Source organism: Lithohypha guttulata (genome assembly GCF_036872675.1).
Source record: "Lithohypha guttulata strain CCFEE 5908 chromosome Unknown scaffold_1, whole genome shotgun sequence".
In the NCBI taxonomy this organism is placed as follows: domain Eukaryota; kingdom Fungi; phylum Ascomycota; class Eurotiomycetes; order Chaetothyriales; family Trichomeriaceae; genus Lithohypha; species Lithohypha guttulata.
This window is the reverse complement of record NW_027042750.1, coordinates 176,447-200,825: the sequence shown is the minus strand read 5'-3', so window position 1 is coordinate 200,825 and position 24,379 is coordinate 176,447. Positions and strand designations below refer to the sequence as shown.

The window sequence follows — 24,379 nt, the reverse complement described above, 5'->3', positions numbered from 1 at the left end:
CACCGCCAAGCTTAGTTCGACAGTGATACTGGGTGAGTAGCGACTAGAAAGAAACACTAAGATCGTATTGTCATTCTACCGAGACAAATTAGGGAGATCGACTAGAAAATCGACCATACTATACATGTCGTCTTCACTAAGTGCTATATAGCCAATATATTCATGGTCTCTCGCATCACCGAGACACGGACGTATTGCTTCGCGTGACGAGCCTGGTCAAAGGCGTCTTGCATGCTGTACTCTGAATGGCCCATACTCGCGAAAGGATTGTCGCGCATCAAGTCCATTGTCTGATCAAGCACATCGGGACCTTTGAGCGAGCAGGCACGCGTCGTTGTCTCCTGCCAAGCCTGCTCGTGGAAGGGCCGAAAAGTGTTCTAGCTCTATTTTTGGTAAAGTGGTCTTCATCCACACTGTGCGGCTATGGCTGTGATGTGCGTACGTGAATTGTGGCTCAACCTGGTACTGTGCAACAAGGGCTCTCTGTATCCTGGCTATGGGTCGACCAGATATTCGTGCCAATATCTGTTAGGCTTAGGTGGTCGTATGCTGTGATTTTTCACTGAAGGCAATGAGTTGTCTTGAATTGCACGAGATGAGTCCGCCAAGTCGGCCCCCATGATGGTGGAGTCCTAGTAGAGCGAATAATCTCAGCCAATAGTGCTCGACCCGCTCACCAAAGTACAAGTACTTACTCACGTTAGTAGTGAGCCTGTCACCAGATGTTCCAGCGATCCTGCTGGTCTTGTTTGCTGCGAACAACCACTGAAACGATCGCCAGTGGTTCGTTTCATGATAATACTTAGAGAGTTTGATTCTTTCTAAATCACTAATGAATCGCCGTGTAAGGTGGTAGCCCAGAGGACATGTTTCATAGTAGGTATCAGGTTTGTTTTTTGATCGATCAGAGCGATACGAGCGGGGTCACCTGTGGACTGAGGACGCACTGCATCGTAGCTCACACGCTAACTAGCAATCTTCATTCGTTCCATACTGCATTTGATCTATGTATCATCTAGCCGTTCGTAGCTCTTCCCATTCCGATCAGCCTCTTAACTCCCACCATCCATTGTCCACTCTCATCAACCTTGTTGACCTGGATATCAAGTTGCAGCTGTGCCGCTCGATCCCAGTCCTTGGATTCAACACATCGTGCCAACTCAACCATTTGTGCAACCGTATCGGGTTTGAGTAGGTCTTCATTGTTGAGATGATCAAAGAGGATTTGCAAACGTTTGCCAGTATCTTTGACTTGTGGTGCGTATTGTGCTGGTGCTCGGGCTTCTATACGCGAGAACTCTGCAGACAGGATGTGGAAGATGGGCTGAGCGTCAGCAGGTATGTGGGAGCGGTCGCCCTTGGCTGGAGAGAGGTTAGTAAACACAAAATTTAGATTCAAGAGCGAGGTACTCACGATACTTCTTAGCTTGTTGCAGCACAGCTGGTGGATTTCCGGACGCCGAGCCAGAAGTGCCTGGTCGAGGTAATTCTTGCTGCCTAGGCGGACCGCTTGGAGGAGGTCCAACAGGAGGTCGCGACTGAGCTGGTGGGGGCTGGCCAAAGTTCTGCTGCTGAGGTGGGGGTGTGGGAGCGTACGGGTTGGAAACGTTTCGGTTTTGTGCTTGACCTGGAGCGTAAGGATTTGAGGCAGGTGATGGGCCTTGGAATTGACTGGCCTGTGGTGGAGGTGATATTATGCGTTGAGCCGGTGGGCCCTGGGACATTGGTTGTGATCCTGGTGCAGGGGCATATCTGTTTGGCGGTGGTGCACCAGAAGGAGGTGCGGTAAATGGCGATGCACCTCGTGCAACAGGAGGCTGCATTGGCATAGGCAGGGAGCTGGCTGATTGCTGTTGTTGTAGAGGGGCATAAGCATTTTGCGCCGTTGAGCTAGGTCGCTGTATTTGCGCGCCGGATACCTGAGGAGATTGTACTCTCTGGGGCAGCTCTCCTGCTTTTGGTGGTGGAGGTACAGCCTTGGTTGGCCTCTGACCAAACGGTGTACCAGAAGAACCTGGAGGAGAGGCGCTATTGAAAAAATGATTTTGAGGTTGTGCTAATTGAGGAGGCACAGAAGGTGTGTTCCTTCTTGGTGTAGGAGCTTTGGCAAAATCATCCGGCAAATCATTCCAGGCCTTCATGTCTTTAGCTTGAGATGGTGGTGGCACTGAAGGCGAACTGGTAATGTTTCGTGGTGGAGCACCAAATTGTGACGGAGGAGCATGCATACCGAACTGCTGCGGTGGAGGCGGCAGGTTTGCGCGCATCGGCTGTGTCGGCTGATACCCAGTTTGAGCTCTTTGAGGTGCATATGGATTACTAGGTGGTGCCATCGGCTGGTAAGGGTTGGAAGGTGTGAACGAGGACTGTCCCGGTTGAGCGTATGAGGATTGTCCGGGTGGATTGTAAGATGGCGTGGCTTGCGTTGGTGGTTGCTGTTGAAATGGTGTAGGAACAGGTGCACCTGTTGGGGAGAAGTTGTTCATAGGTAAAGCACTAACACCTGGCAACGGTTTCTTCGGTGTTGCGGTTGTGGCGGAGGCAGGCTGCCTTGCTGTAGGCACAACTGCTTTCTTCGTCGCTTGCTGTATTCTGCCTCTCGCGATATCCGCTTCTGGATATTGTACTGGCAAGAGAGAAAGGTATTTAGCCGCAGCATCGAGCTGGCCGTGAGCAGCAACAATGTCCGCGTATTCTAGATACTTGTTGTAAAGTGCCTCGAGTTTCCAGTCACTTGTCTTCTGTAGCTCGGTGTCCTGGAAGTCAACCACTCGCCTGAAGATAGTAACCTTTTCGATGAGGTCTTGCAACGCCTTGGCATGGACTGAGAAAGCTGAGCTCTCTGCAGCGTTTGCTGCTCCTTCTTCTTCATGCTGCTTCAGATCGGAAATCCAGATGGAGATGACTTTCTCGAGCTTAGATCCAGCCAGATAGCAAAAAGCGGCATCCTTGCGAGCGGCTTGTCCTTCCAGACGGTCGCCTAGTGCCTCACACAGATCTGGAAACTCTTTCTCATCGGCAAAAGTGCATAATGTGGCCATAACTCCTTGCCAATTCTCCAAGTCGGCATTGTGCACGGTGTCCCATAAGTTCTTACCAACCACAGAAGCCAACAGTCTGAGATAGTTTGGACCACTGCCTTGTTTGGCGAAATATGCCTCTTGTGCTCTCTTGATACATGCTTCACCACCACAGATTGCTAGCATGAATGCGTCGGACATACGCTCCTCAGCCAGGCAGATATCAAGGGCTTTGTCGAACTTACCGAGCATAACGAGCTTGGTGATACGCCTATCGGCCTCACTTTCCGAGCCGTTGAAAATTTGGAATGGATTGTTCGTAGTGGTACCCTTCGTCGCAGCCAGCTGAGACAAGAAGTCGCCATCGGCATCAGTAGCGAAGACCGAATCGAATCTCCTGTGTGCCTTTGATGGTCCGCTGGACCCATTGACCTGTGACTTCTGGTCTTCACCATTGGCGGACTTATCTTCGAGGCCTAGTTTCGATAATCGATCTGCAGCCTGAGCTTCAGCTGACTCGTCGAAACCAAGGTATTTGACAAGCTCTTTCCTGGGCTGCTTCGAAAGTAGTGTTTTCATGACCTGCCAGTCGGCTTTTTCTTCGTCCGATTTACTCTCCGCAGCTCTTGAATCACACAAATCATCTAGATTTCCAGACTGTAGTGCTTCCTCGAACGTATTGGTGGCTGCGCCGACTTCGGAGTCGACCTCGAACTTTGTGATTGAGACTTTTGAAGTTCGCTTGCCTGCCTCCGCAATGCGTACTGAAATGACACGACCACCGAAGCCGAAGGATACAGAAGCAGGCCGTTCGAGCCATTTTGGAGCTCTGAGCAGTGAGAACGAAGAAGTCTGGAAATGTCAGCATCAGCATCAGAACAAAGAATCGAAATGTGCTTACTTGAGGTTGTGTCTGCGCTTTCGAGAAGAAGTCTTCGTCGTTTCCAGCGTGATTTTGCTCTTGCTGTGCTGCAGATGGGTTGGTATTCTGCAGGGTTTGAATGGATAGTCTGCCGTCGAACGAGGCTGTAGCGAAGATGGATGGGTTCTTCGGACACCATCTTGTCTGGAAAGTCCAGTTTGTGACTACTGGGTAATCACCATATGCCTGCCCAGTCTGTGGGTTCCAAAGTATGGTTCTGTTGTCTTTGCCGCATGAGAGCAGTAACTCATTGTCCTGAGGACACCACGATAGTGAGAGAACACCATCGTCGTGGCCTTTAAGCACCTTCTCAGGCGCATTCGAGTTGCGAAGGTCCCAGACTAGTATGACCGGCTCTTGCTCTGACGGAACAGCAGTAATCAGACGTGTAGGCTTCTCTGGATCCCAAGCAATTGCGCTGACGGCTTTTCTGCCAAAGTTGTTGAGCGTCAAGCTCTCTTTCTTTGTCTTGAGATCCCAAACTGTGACAAACCCACCACTGCTGCCAGTCACAAGAATATTGGGCACTTTCTTGTTCCAGTCCAAGCAATCAATATCATCAGCTCTTGCTGCCGTACTCCCCAACCTTATCGGCTCACTTTCGAGGTCATTAAGATCGTGGATGAAGAGTTCACCTTTAGCACCTCCAGTAGCCAGAAAATTCGAGAATTTTGGATGAGGGTTGTATTGTAGTGTCTTGATAGCGCCACTGTGTACCTTCTTCCTGTAAATTGATGCATTTGCAGAGTCAGTCTCTAGCTTTTCCGCATCCCACAATATCAGTGTGCCATCATCAAGTGCGCCGGCTATTATGCCCTTGGGGTGGGCTGCAGTGGGTGGGGTCCAAGCGAGATCGTGGAAACTGCACATTCAATGTCAGCAATGGCGGTTCTTCCTTGGAAGAACCAGGGCTATCCTCACCCTGTTTCTGTGGTCACAGATGCCTTTGGCTGCAGTTCCTGACTGCTACCGGGTTGATCGAGGGACAGGTCCCACAACTCTATGCAGGTCTCATTGCTGAAGTCAACATCGACAGCGCCGGATTTGGTACCAGTCGCAATCCATGTCGAGACTGGCGACCAGGCGAAGGCTGCTGTACGCTGAATCTCTCGCAATTTGACCATGGTGTGCCCTGCCGAGACGTCGCCAAACTATGCTGATTGTGGGATGGCACAGAAGAGTGAGGCTCAAATCAATAGAGGCTCAACATCAGAAAGGAACGGATTGAATTGTTGAACGCGACTCCCTCTACCTTTACTTGGTCAATTCGAAAGGTGCAGCTCATCTGTCCTTTCCACAATCTATCCAGGACCATGTGGGCTCGAGCGTCATCGGGCAACCACAAAGGGGCCAGGGGTCTCCCCAGCACTCCGTATTCGAACATATACGGGAATGTCGGCCGAGATGCCTGAAAGTGCTGGCAAACTTCACATAAGACGAATTTTTATCACCAGTTTCCGTGTTCAAGTGCAGAAAATGTAGCATAGGCGGATAACGACATCGAACTTGAGTGAAAAGTCGAGAGAACCTAGTTGAAAATCAAGACCATGGAAAACTAGGACAGATGTGCACAGCGACCAGATCTTCGGAACTTGACTGAATGTGAATAAAATCGCAATCATCAACAGAGTTCTTTAAACACCACATGCAGGTAATGGACGACGAACCTCGCCGTCCAAACAGCACAATTTTCGTCGCCAACCTGGACCCAACCCACGTAACCACGTCGACATTATCAGAAGTGTTCATCCCCTTCGGTGAAATCCTCGATGTCACTCTCCCCAAACCCGAAGCGCCAAGCTCAACAGACCTTCACCGTGGCTTCGGTTACGTCGAATTCGAAGACGCAAACGATGCCAAGGAAGCAATCAACAACATGGATCAGAGTGAGTTGTACGGACGAGTGATCAAGGTCGCTATGGCGAAACCGGATGTGAAGCGGGATCAAGGACAACCAGGGTTGGGAAGTACGATTGCGATCTGGGAGCAGGAAGGTTATTTGAACAAGTATGGTGGTGGGCAAGGCGATGTTGACGGAGCAGTGGTAGGGCAGGATGACAGGAATGGTGGTGAGGAGGGAGAAGATCCTATGCAAGGGTTGGAAGAGTTGGATGTTGCTGGACCACGACGTGCGTGAACGATTGCTCTTGATGGGATGGGTCTTTTTCGTTCTAGTTGAACATTATGTGTGTCGCACAGTCTTCTCATTCAGTTACGTGACAACCCCATCGAGCAAGACAGATCAGGGCATTACGAAAGTGGAAGAGATCCATCGTGGTCGAGACATCGGCTGTGGCAGCAATTTCAATGGCTGTGACGTCCATCTTAGTAGGCAGTTTTTGACACTTCCTAGACGTTGTGTAGCAGGCACTGAATCTTGAAACCGTTCACTCCTTGCCACCAAGTGTGACAAAATGAAGACGAATTGTAACCCATTATGGTCACATTGAAGTCTGGTAGCTACATACATACATACTTGAGTGTTTGAGTCTTAGTGAAAATTCGTTAATAGCGGCAGAGTATGATGATTGATCGAGGCAGACCTCCACAGATGGAGTACTTTTATCGAAATGCTTAGCACTGTTGTGCCTTTCTCTGCTCACGGACTGATACACAGCGGCTCCTTCAACGTGAGATAACATATTCAAAAAGTAGGCTACCCGCTTCGGTACTTCGTGCTGTATCGTGACGCATGCGATGCGCCACCGCTCGGCCACGAAGTACCCGCAACTTGAAGTCTGGTTGCTTTAAGCCTTAGTGTAGGCAGGGACATCATCTCTGACATCAGTGACACCGGCATCGGTATCGAATTTGTATAGTTGAGGAGATGGGTGGCCCTTTTGGCGGAGAACGGTTGTCTTGAGCCAGTAAGGGAGCACTGTACCGACTTGGTACTTCATATGTGTCCGTGTTGGAACGCCAAACACATAGTCGAGTTCTAGGAGGTGTTAGTACTCCTCACGCGCAAACTGTTAGATACATGACTTACCTTCGAGTGAGCGTTGCTTGGTCTCGGGCATGAACAAGAAGATCATCACAAAGGCAATCGCGTTCAAGGCTGCGTAAAACCCGAAGGCCCCGGTGGATCCAAAGGCTCGAAGCTGTCGCGGGAAGGTAAGAGAAACCACTGTCGCCCAGAAGTTGTTGGTGCACACAGCCCAAGACATACCAACCTCACGGTGAGAGAGAGGGAATACCTCGGCGGAATATGTAAAAGGCACAGGACCCTCACCAGGCGAATAGAAGGCATCGAACAAGTAAATGAACAGCGCGATCAGAGCAAGGTGTGCTGTGCTCGATTCCGGAATATAGAAGCATAGACCAGCCGCTAATAGAGTCCAGCACATGTTTGGGAAGGTGAATAGCAGCAAAGCACGTCGGCCAAATGTGTCAATCGTCCACACTGCAGGCCAAGCAAAGATAAAGTTAATAATACCAAATCCCCAACTTGCTAGAAGTGCACCCGTGACTGTGGCACCTGCATTGGCGAAGATAGTGGACGAGTAAAAAGCGATAATGTTGACTAAATCTATTAGTAAAGACCCAATACCAGAAATTCACCACACTTACTGCCACACATCTGTTGACCAATCATGACAACACCCGAAGCCTGCGTTGCTCGCCTGATACGAGGGATAGTGAACAATTCGACTACACGTGTGAAAAAGTTGTCGTTGGTCGAGACGCCTGATTGAGCAATGAGGAGTGCTTCTTGGTGTGTTTGAGCGTAGATATAGTAGAGTTCTCGTGCCGCCAAGAGTGGCGTGTTTCTCAATCGCAAGAGCGACTTATACGCTTTGCCGTACCTCTTCTTAGAGATAAGCCATCTGAACCACGTTAGAAGGCCTCATCATAACAGGACATGCACAAACCTAGGTGACTCGGGCACAAAGTAAATTCCAAGCACAAGGGGCACGGCTGGAATAAAGGCTGAGCCAAGCTGCAACCTCCAGGCTATCGCGCCTGTGTCTTTCACAGCCAAGTTGGCTGAAGTTCCGAGGAGGATACCGAACGCGGTCCAGACTTGCCATGACATGACAAGACCACCACGAATCATGGTTGGAGCCACTTCGGCAGAGAAGACAGGTACTGTAACTTCCTTGAGGCCCATACCGATGCCGAGAAGGACACGCACAGCCATAAGCTGCTGCCAGTTCTGGGTAACAGCCATACCGATGGGTGCAAGAAGAGAGAAGACTGCGGCGATGAAGATGGTGTGTCGTCGACCGAGCAGATGATTGAGGGGATCAGAAATCCAAGCAGCACTGAGAACTTGTCAGCTCATTCAATACCCGCAAAAGCAGATCTGTACACACAAGAGGAAGATGGCGAAGTATGGCATAGAGTTGATAGCGCCGACCAACCACTGATTGCGCTCACAGGTACCAGTTATCGCACATGGACCCTCTGGACCTTCATCGATACCGAAATCTTGAGGAAACGACAAATTGGCGCCGTTGGAACCTGTCTGGTCCCATCCTTGAATTGCAGCAGCAATGGAGTTGAGGATGATGGTAATGTAAAGGATCTTCGGTTGACGCCATCTGTTTGTGATTTCTTCGTGCAATGTTTGCCTATCCTCGTCACTGAGATCGGGTATCGTATCGATAGCGAAAGGATTTTGCGCAGCCAGTGCTCCCTTCCTCAACAGTGGCTGAATGTCTTGGAGACCGTAGGTGGTCGCGAACTGATCAACGTCTGCAAAGAGAGCATCTCGGGGTATACCGATCAACGGGTTGCGAATTCTATACTTTTTAGCTTCATTCCAGTCTCTTTCGATACAACGTACTCTCCAGTTGTGTTGTTCGTCAAGCCAGCAATGCTCTTCCTGCGCTTTTCTGTATTGACAATCAGATGTCTGACAGCTCATGAGGAGAGGAAAGCCTACCTTCGTCGTTGAACAAGAGGGACTCTCGTCGAGGCGGACTGTGATGCTGTCAGCGCTTCTGGTCAAGTTGGTGGCAAGTAATGTCTTGCCTTTCGCCCAAATCCTTGGAAGCCATGGTAAATCGAGTGATAGACTCGCAATGTAGACAAGTACACGAGTAAGGTTGCGCAAAGCCTGTGACGAAGCAGGGAATATATAGGTTGTACAGCTAGCCCTGTCGTGGAGGCCTTGACCCGCAGCAAACACCGAGCTAAGCACAGACTGGAGATTGAGGTGAAAGCCCCAGCTATCTCACCCCATGGTTCCTAGGACACAAATTTGTGATGCGAATGACCACGAACAGACCCAATGAGGTCTTCTCGTGACAAAATAGTCTGCTTGGCGGCTGGTGTTCATGCATAATTTCGTATGAGACATCACTCCAGCTGGCAATTTAGCTTAGCTGATCAGTGAAATGCAACCAAAACTGCGGGGAAGAAGCTTTCCTATGAACTACTAGGATGGGGCTCAAGCTGAAGGTCGCCTACCGGACATGACGACTCGATGTTACGGTGAGGTAGGAGAGCAGTGAAGGTGTCTTGCTCATGCTCTTTGGCTGAAAAGCCATAGGGTCGAGGTGCCACGATGAGAACGCACAACTTGACTATCATGCTTGGTATCACGAAAGACTGTAGTGATGCACATGAATCTTAGCTTTTCGCAAGACTTCTTCAGCAAAAGCTCGTGCCTGTGAAGCCTTCCACGGCAGAAGCTTCGTTTGCAGCACGACTAATCATATGTCGAATCGACACTCTCTGCACCCACTTGGCGTGTATGAGCCATCCACGGCACGTTTCTTGGCGCCACCTTGAGCTGTCAGAAATCTGCCCAGATTCAATGTCTTCTATTGGCTGGATGCGAAGCAGATGTCGGGGACAGGGAGGCGGACCAAGTCGAGAACCGTCGAAAGTTTTGCATCGGCTTCTTTTCACCGAGCGTCTTTCTTACCGCATGAGGTCATTTTACCGGAAAGCTTATTCGAGAGCTGTATCTCCACTCACTTTTCGGCCGAAGAGACTAACTGCTTTTACTGTATCACCCACAGTTGGCAGCCGAAGCTTACTACGAGTACAACGTTGTTACTTTCACATGTGCACGAAAAGGTTTCGTGCAACTACTGTAGTCAACGCGATACAGTATGTTTGTCGCATGAAGACAGTCTAGCCTTCACAGACGCAGATTGGGCTGATGAGCTCAGAGGGAAATTGACCCCAATATGCCGGAGACGCGGGTGTGACTGAAATGGGGTGCCCAGCCTTGTCCACGACTTTGGCCTGATGCAACTATCTAGACATCACGATGCAAGCTAACAGAAGCACTCACGACGATCCTCACCGAGACCAGCGATATGGTCAATGTTGAATCGGAAGAGCAGAACCCTCCGAGGTCTGCTTAGCTAGGTCATACAAAAGAGGTCAAATAACCTCATGCCAAAACAGATAACTCGCGTATTGCGCGTCTTGACCTGATGAACAAAGCTTTTCATACCGGTTTTGCACCTCAACGGGACAATATCTGATAGCTATGACAGATCTTTGTCTACCACTCCCGTTCTGATACCTCAAAGGACTGCGCACAGACTTACTGCCTCTCAATCAGTTAAGATGAATGAACAGCTTGCGCTGACGTGCACTTCTGTCAAATGTCCCAACAGAAACCCTTTGTCGACCATGGCGATATCCTAGGACTGACTTCCGATTCAGATCTTGCTTCCCCCACGTGGTACCGCCCAGAAGTTTCGCAACGACGTGACTATATTCACAAGGAGGCTTTGCCGTTCATGCAGTTTCTGCTGGCTTATGGTGTTGGTTCAGCACTATGTACCTACACTGAAATCACACCACTCCCAATGGCTGCTGGATCTGATGACTCAATTGAAATTACGGTTTTGTAAACGAGCAACAGCCCGACCGACGTGTTCAACAAGTCCAGTGAGAGTCCTCTTTTTACTGCTGCTTTAAGTGGGTTGAGGGAATGTCTTCTGCGTCCTGGGACTGAGTTTGGTTTTGAGGACTATCAGTGCGAGAGTCTTCTGCTGGACATGTTCCGATGTTGATCGAGGTATTTGCAGGGTTGTCAAAGATTGTGCTGCGATTCGAGGCTTGATCAGTAAGTACACGTCGAATCCTGGGTGGGACGTCATTGGCGAAAGACATGGGTGGCAGCTTGCGCAGATTCAAAAATCAGCTTGTACCTTGAATTCTGTTATAGCACGATCTTTTCTCTTCTTCCTGTCAATACGATGTATAGCTCTTCAGCCCCAGATTCCAAACCACACCTTTCGTCTCGGCCTCTCCTCATCGTCCAGCCTCCTCGCCCTGATCCTGATCAATCGCTCTTCTTCCGCCCTCTCATCTTCCTCCGCCTTCCTCCTCTTCTTCTCCTCTTTCGCCTCCCTCGCCGCCATCTGCTCCCTCCTCAGCCTCTCCTGCAATTCCGGCAACGTCTCATTCGGCCTCTGTCCCAATTCCTGCATCCTCTGCCCAATCACTATCTCGTGCCTGATACCACCTCGTGCTCTTTCTGGATTCGTCAAACCATCATCCCACTCGACTAATCCTCGTACATCTACACCTTCCCCCTCATCCGCGTCGAGATCCTCCATTCCGTGTGCGCGACGGTAGAGTCTGCGTTTCTGTGCGTCGAGAGTACCCTGCTGACGACGTTCCCAGACTTTTTGCGTCTCATATTCGTGATGAAGGTGCCAGACGCTGTAGAGGTCGGAGAAGTATTTCCAGGGATGCCAGATGAGCATGTTGATTGGTGGAATGAGATGGGCGTAGGGTGAGGTTTGTGACCAGGTTGAGATCATGGTTGTGATTGCGAGGGTGATCAGTACGCCCTGTAGGACGAAAGTGTCAGTACTGTATTTCCTTGTAGATACGAAAGTCTTATTGGCGCTCACCATGCTAATCAACAGATGAATGTTCTTGTTCGTCAAGAACCAATGCATCCTCGTTCCCTCTGCAGGAAACATATGCGGATACTGCTTCCTCTGACTCTGCTCCCGCTCCTTTACCGTCATGCCTTGGTTGTAAGCTGCTCCTGTGCCATACATGCCTGTCGTTGAGCGCGCATTGCGACGTGCTGCATGTGATGGTGGGCGGAATTTATCTGGCTTTTCGAGAACGATGGGCTTCGACGGGTCGGATGTTGAGGAGGCATGGCGTATGCGCTGATGGTGCTGGTGTATCGAGAAAGAGCTTGGTCTGTGTCTGATGGTCGCGGTGGTGTGAGGACGCAGAAAAGCTTGGATGACACGAGTCGAGGCTCGCTGTTTCGCTGCGCAATCCATGGTGGAAGAGGTCAGGGAATATGCTACAGGAGATAGGGCAGAGGATGATGGTTGTAGTGTTGACGATACGACGGGATGTACTGCTGCTGTATCGCTCCTGGAAAGGTCACTGTCGATGAACAAACCGAGCAAACCGCGAGGCCGCTTTTCGCCGTGCTAGCTCGTCAATCTACTGTTGCCGCTCAGATTGTATCTTGTGGTGTCAAGACGGCTTTTATCGGCCCAACAGCCAGGAAAATGGTTTGGACCTTTTTCAACCCTCAATCTCCTGCTAATTCGTATCTGATATTAAGCACATTCGGTCTTAGAGGTTCCGCTAACATAGAGTCATGCAATCGACGACCTTATCAAGTAGCTGGAGGAGCACAATGAAAGATGGGTATTAAGGACGTGAAGAATCGTTGGACAATCTATGTGCCCGCGCCCTCAAGGCTTCACACCAACCACAGATATCGACTGCAATCCAATCTTTCTCAGAAAGTCTTTGTCCTTCTCCAGCTCTTTACCAACAGTCTCAGTGAACTTCTCTCTTACCAAATCGATTCCTATTTCAGGGTGTGCCTCTCGCCAATAGTCGTAGAGCTTCTCAACAGCAGGATTCTTACCTTCAAACATGTAGACAGCCAGTTGTTCCGTTGTCTCGAATCCAGCAGTATCATGTCGATCGATAGTCTGCACGTTCTTCAATCCCATGCTTTCCACTTTCCGCTTGATCTCAGGCTCCGTACGTGGAAATTCGTCTGCTGTCCATACACTTCTGACTTTGTAGTTCGGGTCAATCTCCAGAAATACTTGATTGACCAAGTCTATGTTGTCAATCTTGTCACCCCAGATACCTAGCCCCACTGTGCCACCAGATTGCACAACCGATATCATCTGGTTGATGAATGTGTCTGTAGCATCGTTAGGCACGAATTGTAGCACAAACATAGCAAACGCATGACTGAAGCCGCCTTTTTCACTTCGTCGTGTATCATCCTGAAGAGTCTTATCCAATCTGAGGGCGTCGACTACACGTATTTGCACATTTGGCAAGTTCTGATCACGAATCTTGGACATCATCGAATCGGAGATGTCGGTGGCTAAGACTGGAGTACTGGTGAGGCGTGTTGCAAGATTGATCGTGACGGCCCCTGTTCCGGCACCATTGTCGAGAACGTAGCTGTCGGGTTCGTCGATAGGCTTGATCTTATGCGTTAGATCAATGAAATCTCGAGCGATAGCATTCGTGACTCTGGAAAAGACGTTGCTGTACACTTCGGCTGCTTTGTTCCAACCTTCTGAGGTCTTGTTACTGCTGTTGTTAGACATACTTGACCTATCTTAGAAAATCTGTGATTAGTACTTTGACACAGCTGTTATCTGTAATGGTTGTTACGGAGATGACGCAGGTGCAATCACGACGGAAGGTGGACTGGTGTTTCCACCACTTCTTCATGCCACCACATCCACCTTCCAACGCGTACCAAATTGACGCCATGCTCACGTTAGTTAGCTTCCCAAATGTCGTGCAGGTCGTGATTATCATGAAGTGTTTCGATGGCATCTTGTGTGATATAAGAGACATAATTATCAAATCTCTGTTGCGAAGTTGACCCTTGACGTCAAGCAGAGGCACGATTAGGTTGGAAACAGGCCGGATCGACTTACCTTCCCATGGAACGCACCACTCCTTCACGCCGGAAGAGGTACCGTGTTGAGGCACCATTAACTTGCGTCCTTCACTTCTACAAGGCTACGTCTACCAGAGAACCATCCACAGCAGTGGTTCGGTCACTGCTGAATGTCAGTACATCTATCGCGTGCTGCAGTGACCACTGTAAACGACGAAAGCGGTACTGGATGATAAGGAAGTAGGACAGCTGGTAGTACATTTCTATGACGACTGCTTCCGGCCATCGAACATTACAGATTTAGGCGCTTCGACGACAGCTTAGCCATCGTCCTACATGAAGGTATGGCAGAAGGAAGTTCTCGCCAATTCTTCTTCTTTACAGACATTGCTTCCGATACAGCCTCAACCTCGACCTCAATGCGAAGCCATGGTCTGTTTTTAGCGGGGGCGGGTCTCTGCAGACTGTGCTCACGACCATGGCTCGAATCTGGATATCTCTGGAGCAAGCTCCAGAAAGAGCAGGCTCGACCATTCTATAGTCGTCGTCCTCCGGTATCCAGTTTTTTCGGGATCTGTTCGTAAGAGAGGTTCCATCTTGTCGACGATCTATCTTGCAACTCCATCTTTACAGGTGCCTGTCGTCGCGAAATTATCTTACCAATGTTGAGTTAACATTATTGAAAGACTTGCGATGTCGTCCTATCAAGAATCAACCATACGACGGTCAGACGACAAATCCAACAGCTACGGCGACATATATGTCTACGGAAATGCTTGCCCCATATTGGGTAATGTAGCCTCCTCCGGCAATAACCGGCTGCGTCCTGGTGGCGATGTGAATTGGAATGCCACACTGCGAGCGCTATACTTCGACAGCATGAATACAAGAAAGGCACAGATCGACGCGGGAGCTACTTCACCCGAGTACGTCCAATGGGTGTATCGCACTGAGTTTTCAGTTTGGCTCTGTGGTGATGAGAGCTTCTTCTGGATCACTGGACGTGCAGGATCTGGTAAATCGACATTAATGAAGCACGTTGCAGATAGCCGAAAGACTAAGCAGCTCCTACAACAGACAGGCGATCAATGGGCTGTGGTGCACTTCTTCTTCGACTTTCGTGCGGGTGCTGCCATCGGGAACAGCCTAGAAGGCATGTTGAGGAGCATGCTATACCAGCTGCTTAAGCAGTGCTCGGACTTTATTGGCGATCAGCTATCGCCTGGCGGGCTTCTAAGTCTCGACTTGCCATCATGTCTTGACTATATTTGCGAGCTCACCGACAAAGCTTCCTGTAGGATCTGTGCATTTATCGATGGTATGGATGAGTTTGAAGGGTCTGGTGCAGGTCTTGTAGAGACGATTCACAAGCTCGAGGATAGAGCCGGTTTCAAAATCTGTCTCGCTAGTCGACCTTATGATATCTTCATCAACAGTTTTTCGAAGTATGCCAGTCTATCTGTACAGGACTACAACGACGAGAGCATCAGGTTGTACACCCAGGCACAATTTCAAAGTAATAGGCTCGGAGCACGCACAGGCCTACCCAAGGCTCTGAGCGAAAAGATCAGGGGAGAGGCACAAGGTGTCTTTCTGTGGGCTCGCCTGGCAGTGGATGAGCTACTGCAAGACCTACTACGTGGCAAGTCTATTGCTGCACTTGAAGCACAGCTCGATCAGATGCCAAAAGAAGTTGAAGAAATGTACCAGCGTGTGCTGGACCAGATCCCACAGACCATGATGCAAGAGGCAGCAATCATTCTGTACCTATTGATGTGTTCAAATGCTCAGCAAATTCCAGTGCGCGAGCTCTATATCGCAGTCGACGCTTTTTCACGGCGGCAGGTCACAACGGAAGAGTTTCAGATACTGCCTATCAATCTTGACGACGAGAGTGAGCTGGAGAACAGGATTTTCAGCATTCTGGGCGACTTCGTTGATTTGAGCGCCGGTGATGAAACACTAATCGACGACCTTAAGCAAGACCACAACGAGGTCAATCTAGACCTGATCCCTTTCGTGGCCATTGAAAAGGAACAACTCGTCATACGAAGAGGCGAGGTTTGTGTGGCCTCACTAACACACGAAACCCTGAAGTCTTACCTCACCGAGAACCCTTGGCTGGAGGACCAGGTGCCTACGTTTCTGGCGACACCTGAACCTAGCAATCTCTGGGTCAATATATACCTTGACGAAATGGAACATGCCTTGTTCAATAGGTTTGATAACAATAACAACAAAGATAACGACGGTGACATGTTGTCTGTCCAAAGCTTTGCCACAAGGATGTGCCATTTAGCGACTTACAGCAATGACGAAAGCGTCGACGACTTAGCAGACGATCTCCTGGATCTCCTGAGCTGCTGGTCACCTTGGACACCCTTGCTACTATTGAGTGTGCAGAATTTACTTTCAGAAGCCCGGAATCTCGCTTTCTTGGATACTGTGGTGTTGCGCAGGCTTGGCGCCATGATGGAGACCAATCTGATGCAGTTCCACCAAGCTATCTGCTATCATCGAAGCTACATCGATGCTAAGCGTCGAAAGACGCAGACTCATTTGTTCCCATACGAGAATCGATGCGCCTACTCTTTAGAGATGCAGTTGCATGGATATGTGGATCGTATTGGTTGGGATGGCGTTGTCTCAATCAGCCATGGCATGCCCCAAGTTCTTCTGCACAACGACCTTTTTGATGAACGGCGAACTGGAAACGAGTTAAGAATTCAGGCAACCTTCGATCAGGTCTGGAAGAAATAACTTTACAATAGTTCTGATCGGAATTATTTTCCACTTCTACAGCGACTATTATCGTCTGGAGCTCTCTTCGGAGGATCACACAAGTGTTTGTTCTTTCGACTCGGGAAAAATGTTGAAGAGTCTTTCTTCAATATGATTATCTCTTCGCATGCTAGTGCGAGACTGCTCTGTCATGCTGACGATTGCAGAACGGAGGAGCACAAACGACTCGGTACAACATTTCTGCAACACTGGGTAGCCTTCGATGATCGAAGCCAGCAAAATGATATCTTGGCGTCGGCACTACGGTTTCTCCTCAGTCACGGTGAGAAGACCGAAGATCGCTTGGAGGGTGAACCACTACTCAATTCAATATTAGCATGCGACGAAGAGTGGCGCATCGGTAACAGAGTGCAAAAGTTCATGATCGCACTTGAAGCTGGAGCAGATCCACGTCAGTCTGGCAAGGACGGAAACGCACTTCAAGCAGTGCATAATTTGTTCGCAACTTTGAATAAACCTCACGGCACAAAAGCTTCCCGTGTGAGAACAAACTTCTGGGCACTCAAGGTCGAATTGTCGAAAGCAGAAAGAATGGTGCAGACATATCTTGCGCCTGAGAGTCTGGCACGGAGTCAACACGGTCCCGACGGCCATTGTGCCTCGACCCATACGATCCTCTCTTAGGGTCCACCTCCTTCTCCTAACCATCAAGTGATTAGATATCTAGCGACATATCGGCTACTTTGCCCGGCACTCTTCTCTGCCATTGCCGTATCACAACATGAAGAGGTACTAAGAACTTTTGGCTCTTTTGCGGCTCTCGAGAGCATAGGACAAATTGAACAGCATAAGTACTAAAGCACAAGGCAGATCAAGAACAGTACGCTTAGGGGCGCAACGATCGCAAAGACAGTGAAACCCATACGAAGCCCGATTGAATCTTTCGTCATCTCGAAATTGTTCCGTCGCTAGTCCGACTTTGCATAGCGGTGAGCACAACGGTGACATAATTGACAGCCACCAAAAGCCAGGATGTGTTCTTCTCGAAGAAGCTTTGGTAGGTCGTGTACTCATAGTGGTGGCCACGAATCTTTGTGGTCAGGCTTGTCGTCTCACGACTCCAGCGATAGATGGCGGCGAGGCGAACACCATTAGCACTGGCAGGGAGAATGAACACGATGAGATAGTACAGCTGCTTGCCTACCGAAATGACGTGCACCCAAACTCGAGAGACAAAAATGGTCAAATGCCACTATCCTACGCGGCGAGTAGCGGGAGAGAAGGTGTATCAAGCTACTTGATACAGCATGGAAGCATCGAGGTCGACAAGAAGGACATTAGTGGTGGGACTGCTACTGGAGATAGGGAACATCGACTTCGGTCCCGCTCTACAGATAGCACAGGAGGAATATCGTGAAGCTGTGCAAAAAAGTATGAAAATTCGGCGCAGTACGAGTATGAGGGTTCAGAAGGTGAAAAGACACATGAGGTAGTCTGTCTTGCTGGACACGAACAGGTCAGTAGACGAGAGAAAGTGGTCAAACTACTCGAAGATCACGCCCTCCAAGTTTCAAAGGGTGCCCGGTTCCGACAAATAGCAACATCATCAATTGTCTCATCGCATTACGCCAGAACGTCAACCTAACAATATGTACACCACACTCACACAATGACACACCAACTCTTGGACCCGGCAGAGCATACCATATCCCCATCATTATGCAAACCAACCCACTCCCAAAGCATCACGACCGATTTAAGCTCCTGGCAGCATCACTAATCGGTCGTATCGACTTAACAAAAAAGTATCCTTTATCGACACAAATCATGGGAAAGGAATATTCTGTAAATCTTTCCTCCTTCTGGCTATTGGTATGATAACAACCGCTATGACACACTTTAAGTACTATGTAGCCTACACTACCATATTGTCTGCTCGCGAGATCGACTGAGTGGTGTTACCTTGGAGACGACGTCCCTAAGAGCATGACACCCTCAAACGTGTGTATGACGTGACTTGACAAAGATAGCAGGTTCAAAATACTAATGAATACATAGGCAAAGGACTAGTTACTGCATAGTATAGTTCGAATTCGATATCTTGCTGTACACTGCTCCTATGCTCCCATGCTTACAGTCCTTAAATTTCCTGCCCTATACCGGTACATGCTGTCTATATCCTGTATTCTGTGTCTGTACAAGTGTCCCTCTTCCTACCCACAGCGAGATGCAGTTTCAGAGGAGAATTTATCTCCCAGTCTTGACCATCAGGCAAAACACATGCAATATAGTCTGAAATCCAGCATCCGCCACTACTCCCAATATTGTGAAGCAAACGCAATGGAAAAGTGAGTATCGTAAACCGAAAAACGAGCGTAATACCTATTACAGAAACCTCGAACCGGCCAGACGAGTGCAAGTCTTCGAGCTTCGAAGTACTCGTATCACTTCAGAATGTAAAACGCCTCCGTAATGTTGAGAACATGCTCGCCCTTTAGCTTTTTCGTACATGGATATCATTGATGTGATGGAGGTCTATGTTATGATGATGCGAAGAGTTTTGTCCAATGAACTTTTTGCTGTGTATGTGTTCCAATGAAATGGCCGTAAAGCGAAAGTGAGGTATTATCTATATGCCGATGCTGAATTCAAGGAGAAAATCTGTGCTGCGGTGCGAGCAGCCCAGGAAGGATCTGGCTCTTCGTAAGGAGGTGTTGGCCAATGCGACGGGGCCAGTTCCTCATGTTTTTGTTGGACGATGTTCATAGGTTGAGAAGGCGTCTGAGACGAATAGCCAAACTGGACTCCGTCTCGATTAGCAGAGTGCGATGGCGTCATATACGCATTATGGAGAGCAGGATCACTCGGCATGTTGTAAGCAGCACGGTGGACCGGCTTCTGTGGTGATGAGTCAAGATTAAGTCGTCTTGCAGCACGACGAGCGCTTACCAACACTTCATCAAGTAACTCGTCTTCTTCGGCTGGGATATCGTACTGCTGCACTGGATTGCCCGAAAGATGTAACGTTCGTCTTGGACGGCCAGTAGCCTGATTCGCGGAGACAAGCTCGTCAGCCAGCTTTTGTGATCGTGACCTTTGCAGGGAGTGAGTTCGCTTGAGTGTGCCTTGACCTGGTTTTTGAACTGCAGGTGCTTGTGGTAGTAACCGTTGTTCCTCAGCCTTTTCCAGACTGTATCGCACGCTCTGAAGAGCCTTGTCGAGGTCAAAGAAGTCTGTATGTGCTTCGGGTATTATTTTGTCAACAACCATTGACGATCTGTTAGACCAAGGTGCTGTGGCTGCCTGCGCTTCGATATCGTCACCATTCGGGGATGCAAGGCCATGACGACCGGAAAATCTTCTAGCTCTCTTGCGTAGATGTGAAAAGAAGCTCTCTTTCTGCCCAGACGGTGGTGATACCAGGCCACTTTGACCATTGAGTGCCTTCTCTGCTTCTGCCCTGTGCACATCAGGGTAGTGGTTGCCATGAGAGTTAACAGATAACTGTCGACCAATTTTCTTCCTTTCCTCTGATGACACTGACACTTTTCTCTCCGCCTTTTGTGACGCAGATTGTTCTGCTTGAGCGTTGACAGTGTTCGGAATAGGGGAAATCGGCTTGATTGAGGGTAGAATAGGCATAGGAGCACCTGATGCTGGCGTACCTTGCCACGTAGCCCTTTTATTGGCAGGCGGCCTTTGCTTTCCATTTGTGACTTCTGTATGTGTTGAGGGAGCTGGCTTATGTAAGGGCACAGCAGGTGCACTTTCCCGAGCAACCAGCGACCGTCTGAACCAAGATGGTTTCGACGTAAGCACAGGCTCAGCCTCTTTCGACCTGAAGCTGAGGTCTGAATGTTTCCGGCCAAGAAGACGTGACGAGCTCTTCGGTCTGAGTGGGTCGACAGCGTCAGTAAAGAACTCGTGCTCCATGGCCTGTAAAGATGTTGGTCTGTTCCTCGGATCCCACATCAGACACCAAGTAACGAATGAGGCAAAGGATGCTGGCCATTGGGGAGGCTGGAGGATAGTATCCATGGCATGAGGTGCCATCTGGGGTAAAGTTAGTCTTTGGTATTGCTGCACAAAACGAGATAGCTTACCTTGGGGAAAGAGAAGCCGAGCTTTTGGGCTAGACGTGTGCCATCTCGCCACTCACCACCTCCAACCTTGCTTCCATTTTTCGTATACCAGTTTCCAGGACTGCCCATGATCTCACACACTCTCCACACTTGATCAACTTCATTACCGCCAGGGAACAACGGTTTGAGAGTAGCGATTTCGACAGCCATGGCACCGATAGCCCACATGTCCACTGGCGCAGAGTACTCGCCAGCTCGTAATAGGACTTCCGGAGCCCTGTACCATCTTGTGGAAACATATGTAGTGTATGGCAACCTTGATTGGGTCTCTCGGGCAAGACCAAAGTCGGCGATCTTGATCGAATATGCAGGAGGTGTGGATGGTGGCGTTACAAGTGAAGAGTATCGGCTGAAGGAAGACGATGAATCGGCTGGTGCGGAGGAGGAGACGAGAATGTTCTCTGGCTTGATGTCTCGGTGAAAAAAGTTGTGGGCGTGGATATGATCGAGGCCAGACAGGATCTGGTATAGTATGCTCTTCACGCTTCGTATGTCCATGCATTTATGATCTCTTGCCTTCATTAACTGATACAAATTGCCGTCCATATACTCCATGCAAATATGTAACTTCTTGCTGTAGGGGTCGAGAAAGATATCGAGGGCTCCGACGAGGTGAGGATGGGTCGGAAGTGTCTTGAGGAAGATGACCTCGCGCAGTTCAAGGCAGGGAGCTAGAGATTCGAAGGTCTTCTTCATGGTTTTGATTGCAATCTGTCGTGTGTTAGCTGGTGTGGTTGCAGCGAGCCTCCGGAGAGCTCACCATGGTCCCACGTCGTGCAATGTTTGATCCATTCCCCTTGACACGCGCCAGTGCTACACTTCCAAAACTTCCATCGCCAATATCCCTCAGGACTTCGAACCTGTCCTCGAGCGCCATGTTCACATGCGACGATGACCTTTGACTGTAATCCTGTATGACAGTCATGTTGTGCAGTGGCTGTGATGAATGCTACAATTCTCAACGCAACGTCAGACTGACTTTGGCTGATCCGAGGGGAACCGATCAGTATGCGGCTACAAAGCTCCTATAACCTTGTCATTCTTGTCGTCAAAGTCTGGTGCTTTGCTGGTCGGTCGTTGTCTCAGATAGTCACTTGTCCTGTCAAGTGGTCGCAGGTCTCGGGTATCGATGTAGATGATCGAGGAGTTTCAAGGTGTTACAGTAGTAACGAACGTGGTGAGGTGAGAACGGTGAGGTAAATGGTAAGGGAGGTAAGATCGACGTCGAAATTCGAGCCCGTAGTAGTGAGGGAAGATGCGAGGAGCTAGGCCTGGTGGAAGCAGGTGAGGTACGGAGTAGTCTTCTAGCGGATGGGCACCAGGTCGATTGACGTTGGCGGATCCGCAGGGGTCAGGACCGGAAAGTGGATGTGGCACTCTCTCCTTTCGCTCGGGCGTGTTAGCACGGTGACGAGCTAAAGTAAGATGATCGATAGTGGACGACGAAAGAGCGAATTATCGGTAAAGCGAGCCCGTGTTCGAAGGAAAGGGTCGTCGTCGTGAGGTGACGCTTGCAAAAAGCGAGAAGCAATGCAACACGGATATGAGGCCCGTCGCGCGCTCAATAAGACAAGGAGTAACCTTGGACAGGGTAAGGAAATTGTCCTTCGTATACAGCGAGGTTCGTCCAGTGATCAACGTGACGATTTGATGGTGTAAGGACGCGCTTGTCGATGCTGCAACATTGAGGTCTGTATTGAAAGAGCGACTAAGGGTGGTGCTGTTGTTTTACGAGACAGTGCGTTGTCGCTGTGCTGAGATTCGCCAGTATACGGAACCCGTGTTTACCTTAGTTGTGTATCGGCTTGTCGGTCAAAAGCCTGTTAGAAGTGCCTCAGATGGCCATAGCAGCAACGGTGTCATGGAGGTCAGAAACACCGCCAGTCAACGGGGAGATGGCTGAATCAACCACGTCTTGCGCGCGAAGTAAGCACGGAGCACCAGGAAAGACTTGGTACCAATGAGACAAGTGGTGTGGAGTGCGAGTCTCGATGAGCGAAATTTGAGTGGTGCAGCCGCCATGTTCCTGGGGCCGCTTAGTTGCATGAAACCCAAGGCTAGAAGAACGCCTAATTGCAGCAAAAGCAGGAACGATTGGGACCTGTTGAGCTTGGAGCATTACTGAACTATTTTGTGGCGGCTTCTCACCCGGCCTCAAAGCTAGTGATCCGATCATCCTTTCCCCGGCTTCGAGCTCTGCGTTAAACTTGTTCCTGGCACCAAGAAAGTATCTAGCGTAGACTGTATCAACAGCTAACGCAACAGCTTTCATATCGTGGCTGCCAAGCTTCTTTTGCCAATTTGACTCTTCTCAATCGTGCACAAGGAGCTGGCACAGGCCCCTGAGATGCTCGCCTTTGAGCCACGGCCCCGCGACTGACTTATCCTGAGCAACAAAGACCCTTCTGGGAGCGACCCTTTGGTCCACAATGACATGAACATATTTGTCGGATAGAATGATGATCAAGGCTCACGGCAGAGAGTATGTATGCATGAGGCAGGGATCAGGAGATACGACATGCAAGCCATCAGAGTGCAAGATCTGGCCGTACGTGTTCGGAACAGGTTCAAAGTTGGCAACAAGGGATAGAAATGTCCGAAAGCTTACGCTCGTGCAGAGTATCGTAGTACTCTACAAGCATATATTTCGTATTGGCACACGACTTTGAACCTGGTTGTTTTCGTGCGCATCCATCTGTAAAAGGACGGTGACTACACCGCAATATGCACGTCAAGTGTTTTGCAGAAGTCGCGACCCAAATAAAAGCTATCCATCCTGAAGCTGAAGCTGAGATTCAATGACGTGGGTCTTTGTAACTTTGTTATTTTAGCTGCATGGATCGCAACGTCACGGGACGACTCTGACTTGAAGTCCGTGCCTATCAAATACGGAACTGTGACGAAGATGCATGATGTGAGCGTATAATAGAGCACCTACCACTACAATACAAGTACTTTTGGACGTCTGGTGTTGTGTTGAAGGCTAAGGATCGCTTCGACGGTCCCTCATTCGCAGCAGCGCAAAGGAGATCGAGGTCGGCTAAAAAACAATACGATCCGCTGCAGCTGTACCGCAGTAGTTGGAATTGTGCAGCGATGCAGTAGCTTGCCACGTTGCAGCGGGCGAGATGCTCGGTCTAGGTGCAGCATTCTTCGTGGGAAATATTGCTGTGTCTTCAACCTTTCTCTGGCTATCTACTTGCACATTTAATTCCAGAGAGCGCAACTCGCGACATTGAGCAATCTTGAGAAGTCCAGGTGTCATTTATGTCTATAGAACTAATTGTCACCATTCCGACTTCCTTTCGCCAGATGATTTTAAGCTTTTGGCTATCAATGCACCTGCGGGCGGACATGTGGCTCGTCTCCTAGCCTCCGTTTTGCCAAATTTGCTCTTTAGGCTCTGACGATCTAATCTCTGAGAAACAAATGGTTGGTTCGGCTGGCTTAATTGTTTCGTCGAACGTGTTTCACTGGCCCCTACACAAGGAAGACACATAGGTCATCATCGCACATGTGAGATTATGTGCTATCTTGAGTGAATGAAGGACCAGAAGCAATATGCTACAGCAACAAAGAATGAGTTTTCATGCCTAGCAGACCATCGCGACGTAAATCATACCTAGCAGTTCTGAGCTCGAAAAACATGGCCCAACCATTAGTCCAATATTGATTGTGATAGATCAAGCCCTTACACTCCCAAGGCCACAGTACAGGG

General features: G+C 49.4%; 8 protein-coding genes across 8 annotated transcripts; 3 read left to right on the top strand and 5 right to left on the bottom strand.

Moving 5' to 3' along the window:
• Positions 1-1,015: 1,015 nt before the first annotated feature.
• SEC31 (protein transport protein S31) lies at positions 1,016-5,066 on the bottom strand (the record flags this gene model as incomplete). Its single annotated transcript, XM_064894454.1, has 4 exons — positions 1,016-1,362; positions 1,415-3,872; positions 3,922-4,804; positions 4,864-5,066. The coding sequence occupies 4 exons, from the start codon at positions 5,064-5,066 to the stop codon at positions 1,016-1,018; spliced, it is 3,891 nt and encodes a 1,296-aa protein (XP_064757141.1).
• A 530-nt stretch (positions 5,067-5,596) lies between these two features.
• LTR64_000067 (uncharacterized protein) lies at positions 5,597-6,079 on the top strand (the record flags this gene model as incomplete). The annotated part of the gene is made up of 1 exon (XM_064894453.1): positions 5,597-6,079. The coding sequence occupies one exon, from the start codon at positions 5,597-5,599 to the stop codon at positions 6,077-6,079; it is 483 nt and encodes a 160-aa protein (XP_064757140.1).
• A 610-nt stretch (positions 6,080-6,689) lies between these two features.
• LTR64_000066 (uncharacterized protein) lies at positions 6,690-8,812 on the bottom strand (the record flags this gene model as incomplete). The annotated part of the gene is made up of 5 exons (XM_064894452.1): positions 6,690-6,880; positions 6,932-7,465; positions 7,513-7,769; positions 7,815-8,207; positions 8,259-8,812. 5 exons carry the CDS (start codon positions 8,810-8,812, stop codon positions 6,690-6,692), a joined length of 1,929 nt encoding a protein of 642 aa, XP_064757139.1.
• A 2,311-nt stretch (positions 8,813-11,123) lies between these two features.
• LTR64_000065 (uncharacterized protein) lies at positions 11,124-12,164 on the bottom strand (the record flags this gene model as incomplete). Its single annotated transcript, XM_064894451.1, has 2 exons — positions 11,124-11,711; positions 11,775-12,164. The coding sequence occupies 2 exons, from the start codon at positions 12,162-12,164 to the stop codon at positions 11,124-11,126; spliced, it is 978 nt and encodes a 325-aa protein (XP_064757138.1).
• Positions 12,165-12,590: 426 nt separating this feature from the next.
• On the bottom strand, positions 12,591-13,822 carry LTR64_000064 (uncharacterized protein; the record flags this gene model as incomplete). Its single annotated transcript, XM_064894450.1, has 2 exons — positions 12,591-13,458; positions 13,815-13,822. 2 exons carry the CDS (start codon positions 13,820-13,822, stop codon positions 12,591-12,593), a joined length of 876 nt encoding a protein of 291 aa, XP_064757137.1.
• Positions 13,823-14,470: 648 nt separating this feature from the next.
• Positions 14,471-16,537, top strand: LTR64_000063 (uncharacterized protein; the record flags this gene model as incomplete). The annotated part of the gene is made up of 1 exon (XM_064894449.1): positions 14,471-16,537. One exon carries the CDS (start codon positions 14,471-14,473, stop codon positions 16,535-16,537), a length of 2,067 nt encoding a protein of 688 aa, XP_064757136.1.
• Positions 16,538-16,669: 132 nt separating this feature from the next.
• Positions 16,670-17,203, top strand: LTR64_000062 (uncharacterized protein; the record flags this gene model as incomplete). Its single annotated transcript, XM_064894448.1, has 1 exon — positions 16,670-17,203. One exon carries the CDS (start codon positions 16,670-16,672, stop codon positions 17,201-17,203), a length of 534 nt encoding a protein of 177 aa, XP_064757135.1.
• Positions 17,204-19,144: 1,941 nt separating this feature from the next.
• IME2 (Serine/threonine protein kinase) lies at positions 19,145-21,586 on the bottom strand (the record flags this gene model as incomplete). The annotated part of the gene is made up of 3 exons (XM_064894447.1): positions 19,145-20,572; positions 20,623-21,372; positions 21,422-21,586. The coding sequence occupies 3 exons, from the start codon at positions 21,584-21,586 to the stop codon at positions 19,145-19,147; spliced, it is 2,343 nt and encodes a 780-aa protein (XP_064757134.1).
• Between the last annotated feature and the right edge of the window lie 2,793 nt (positions 21,587-24,379).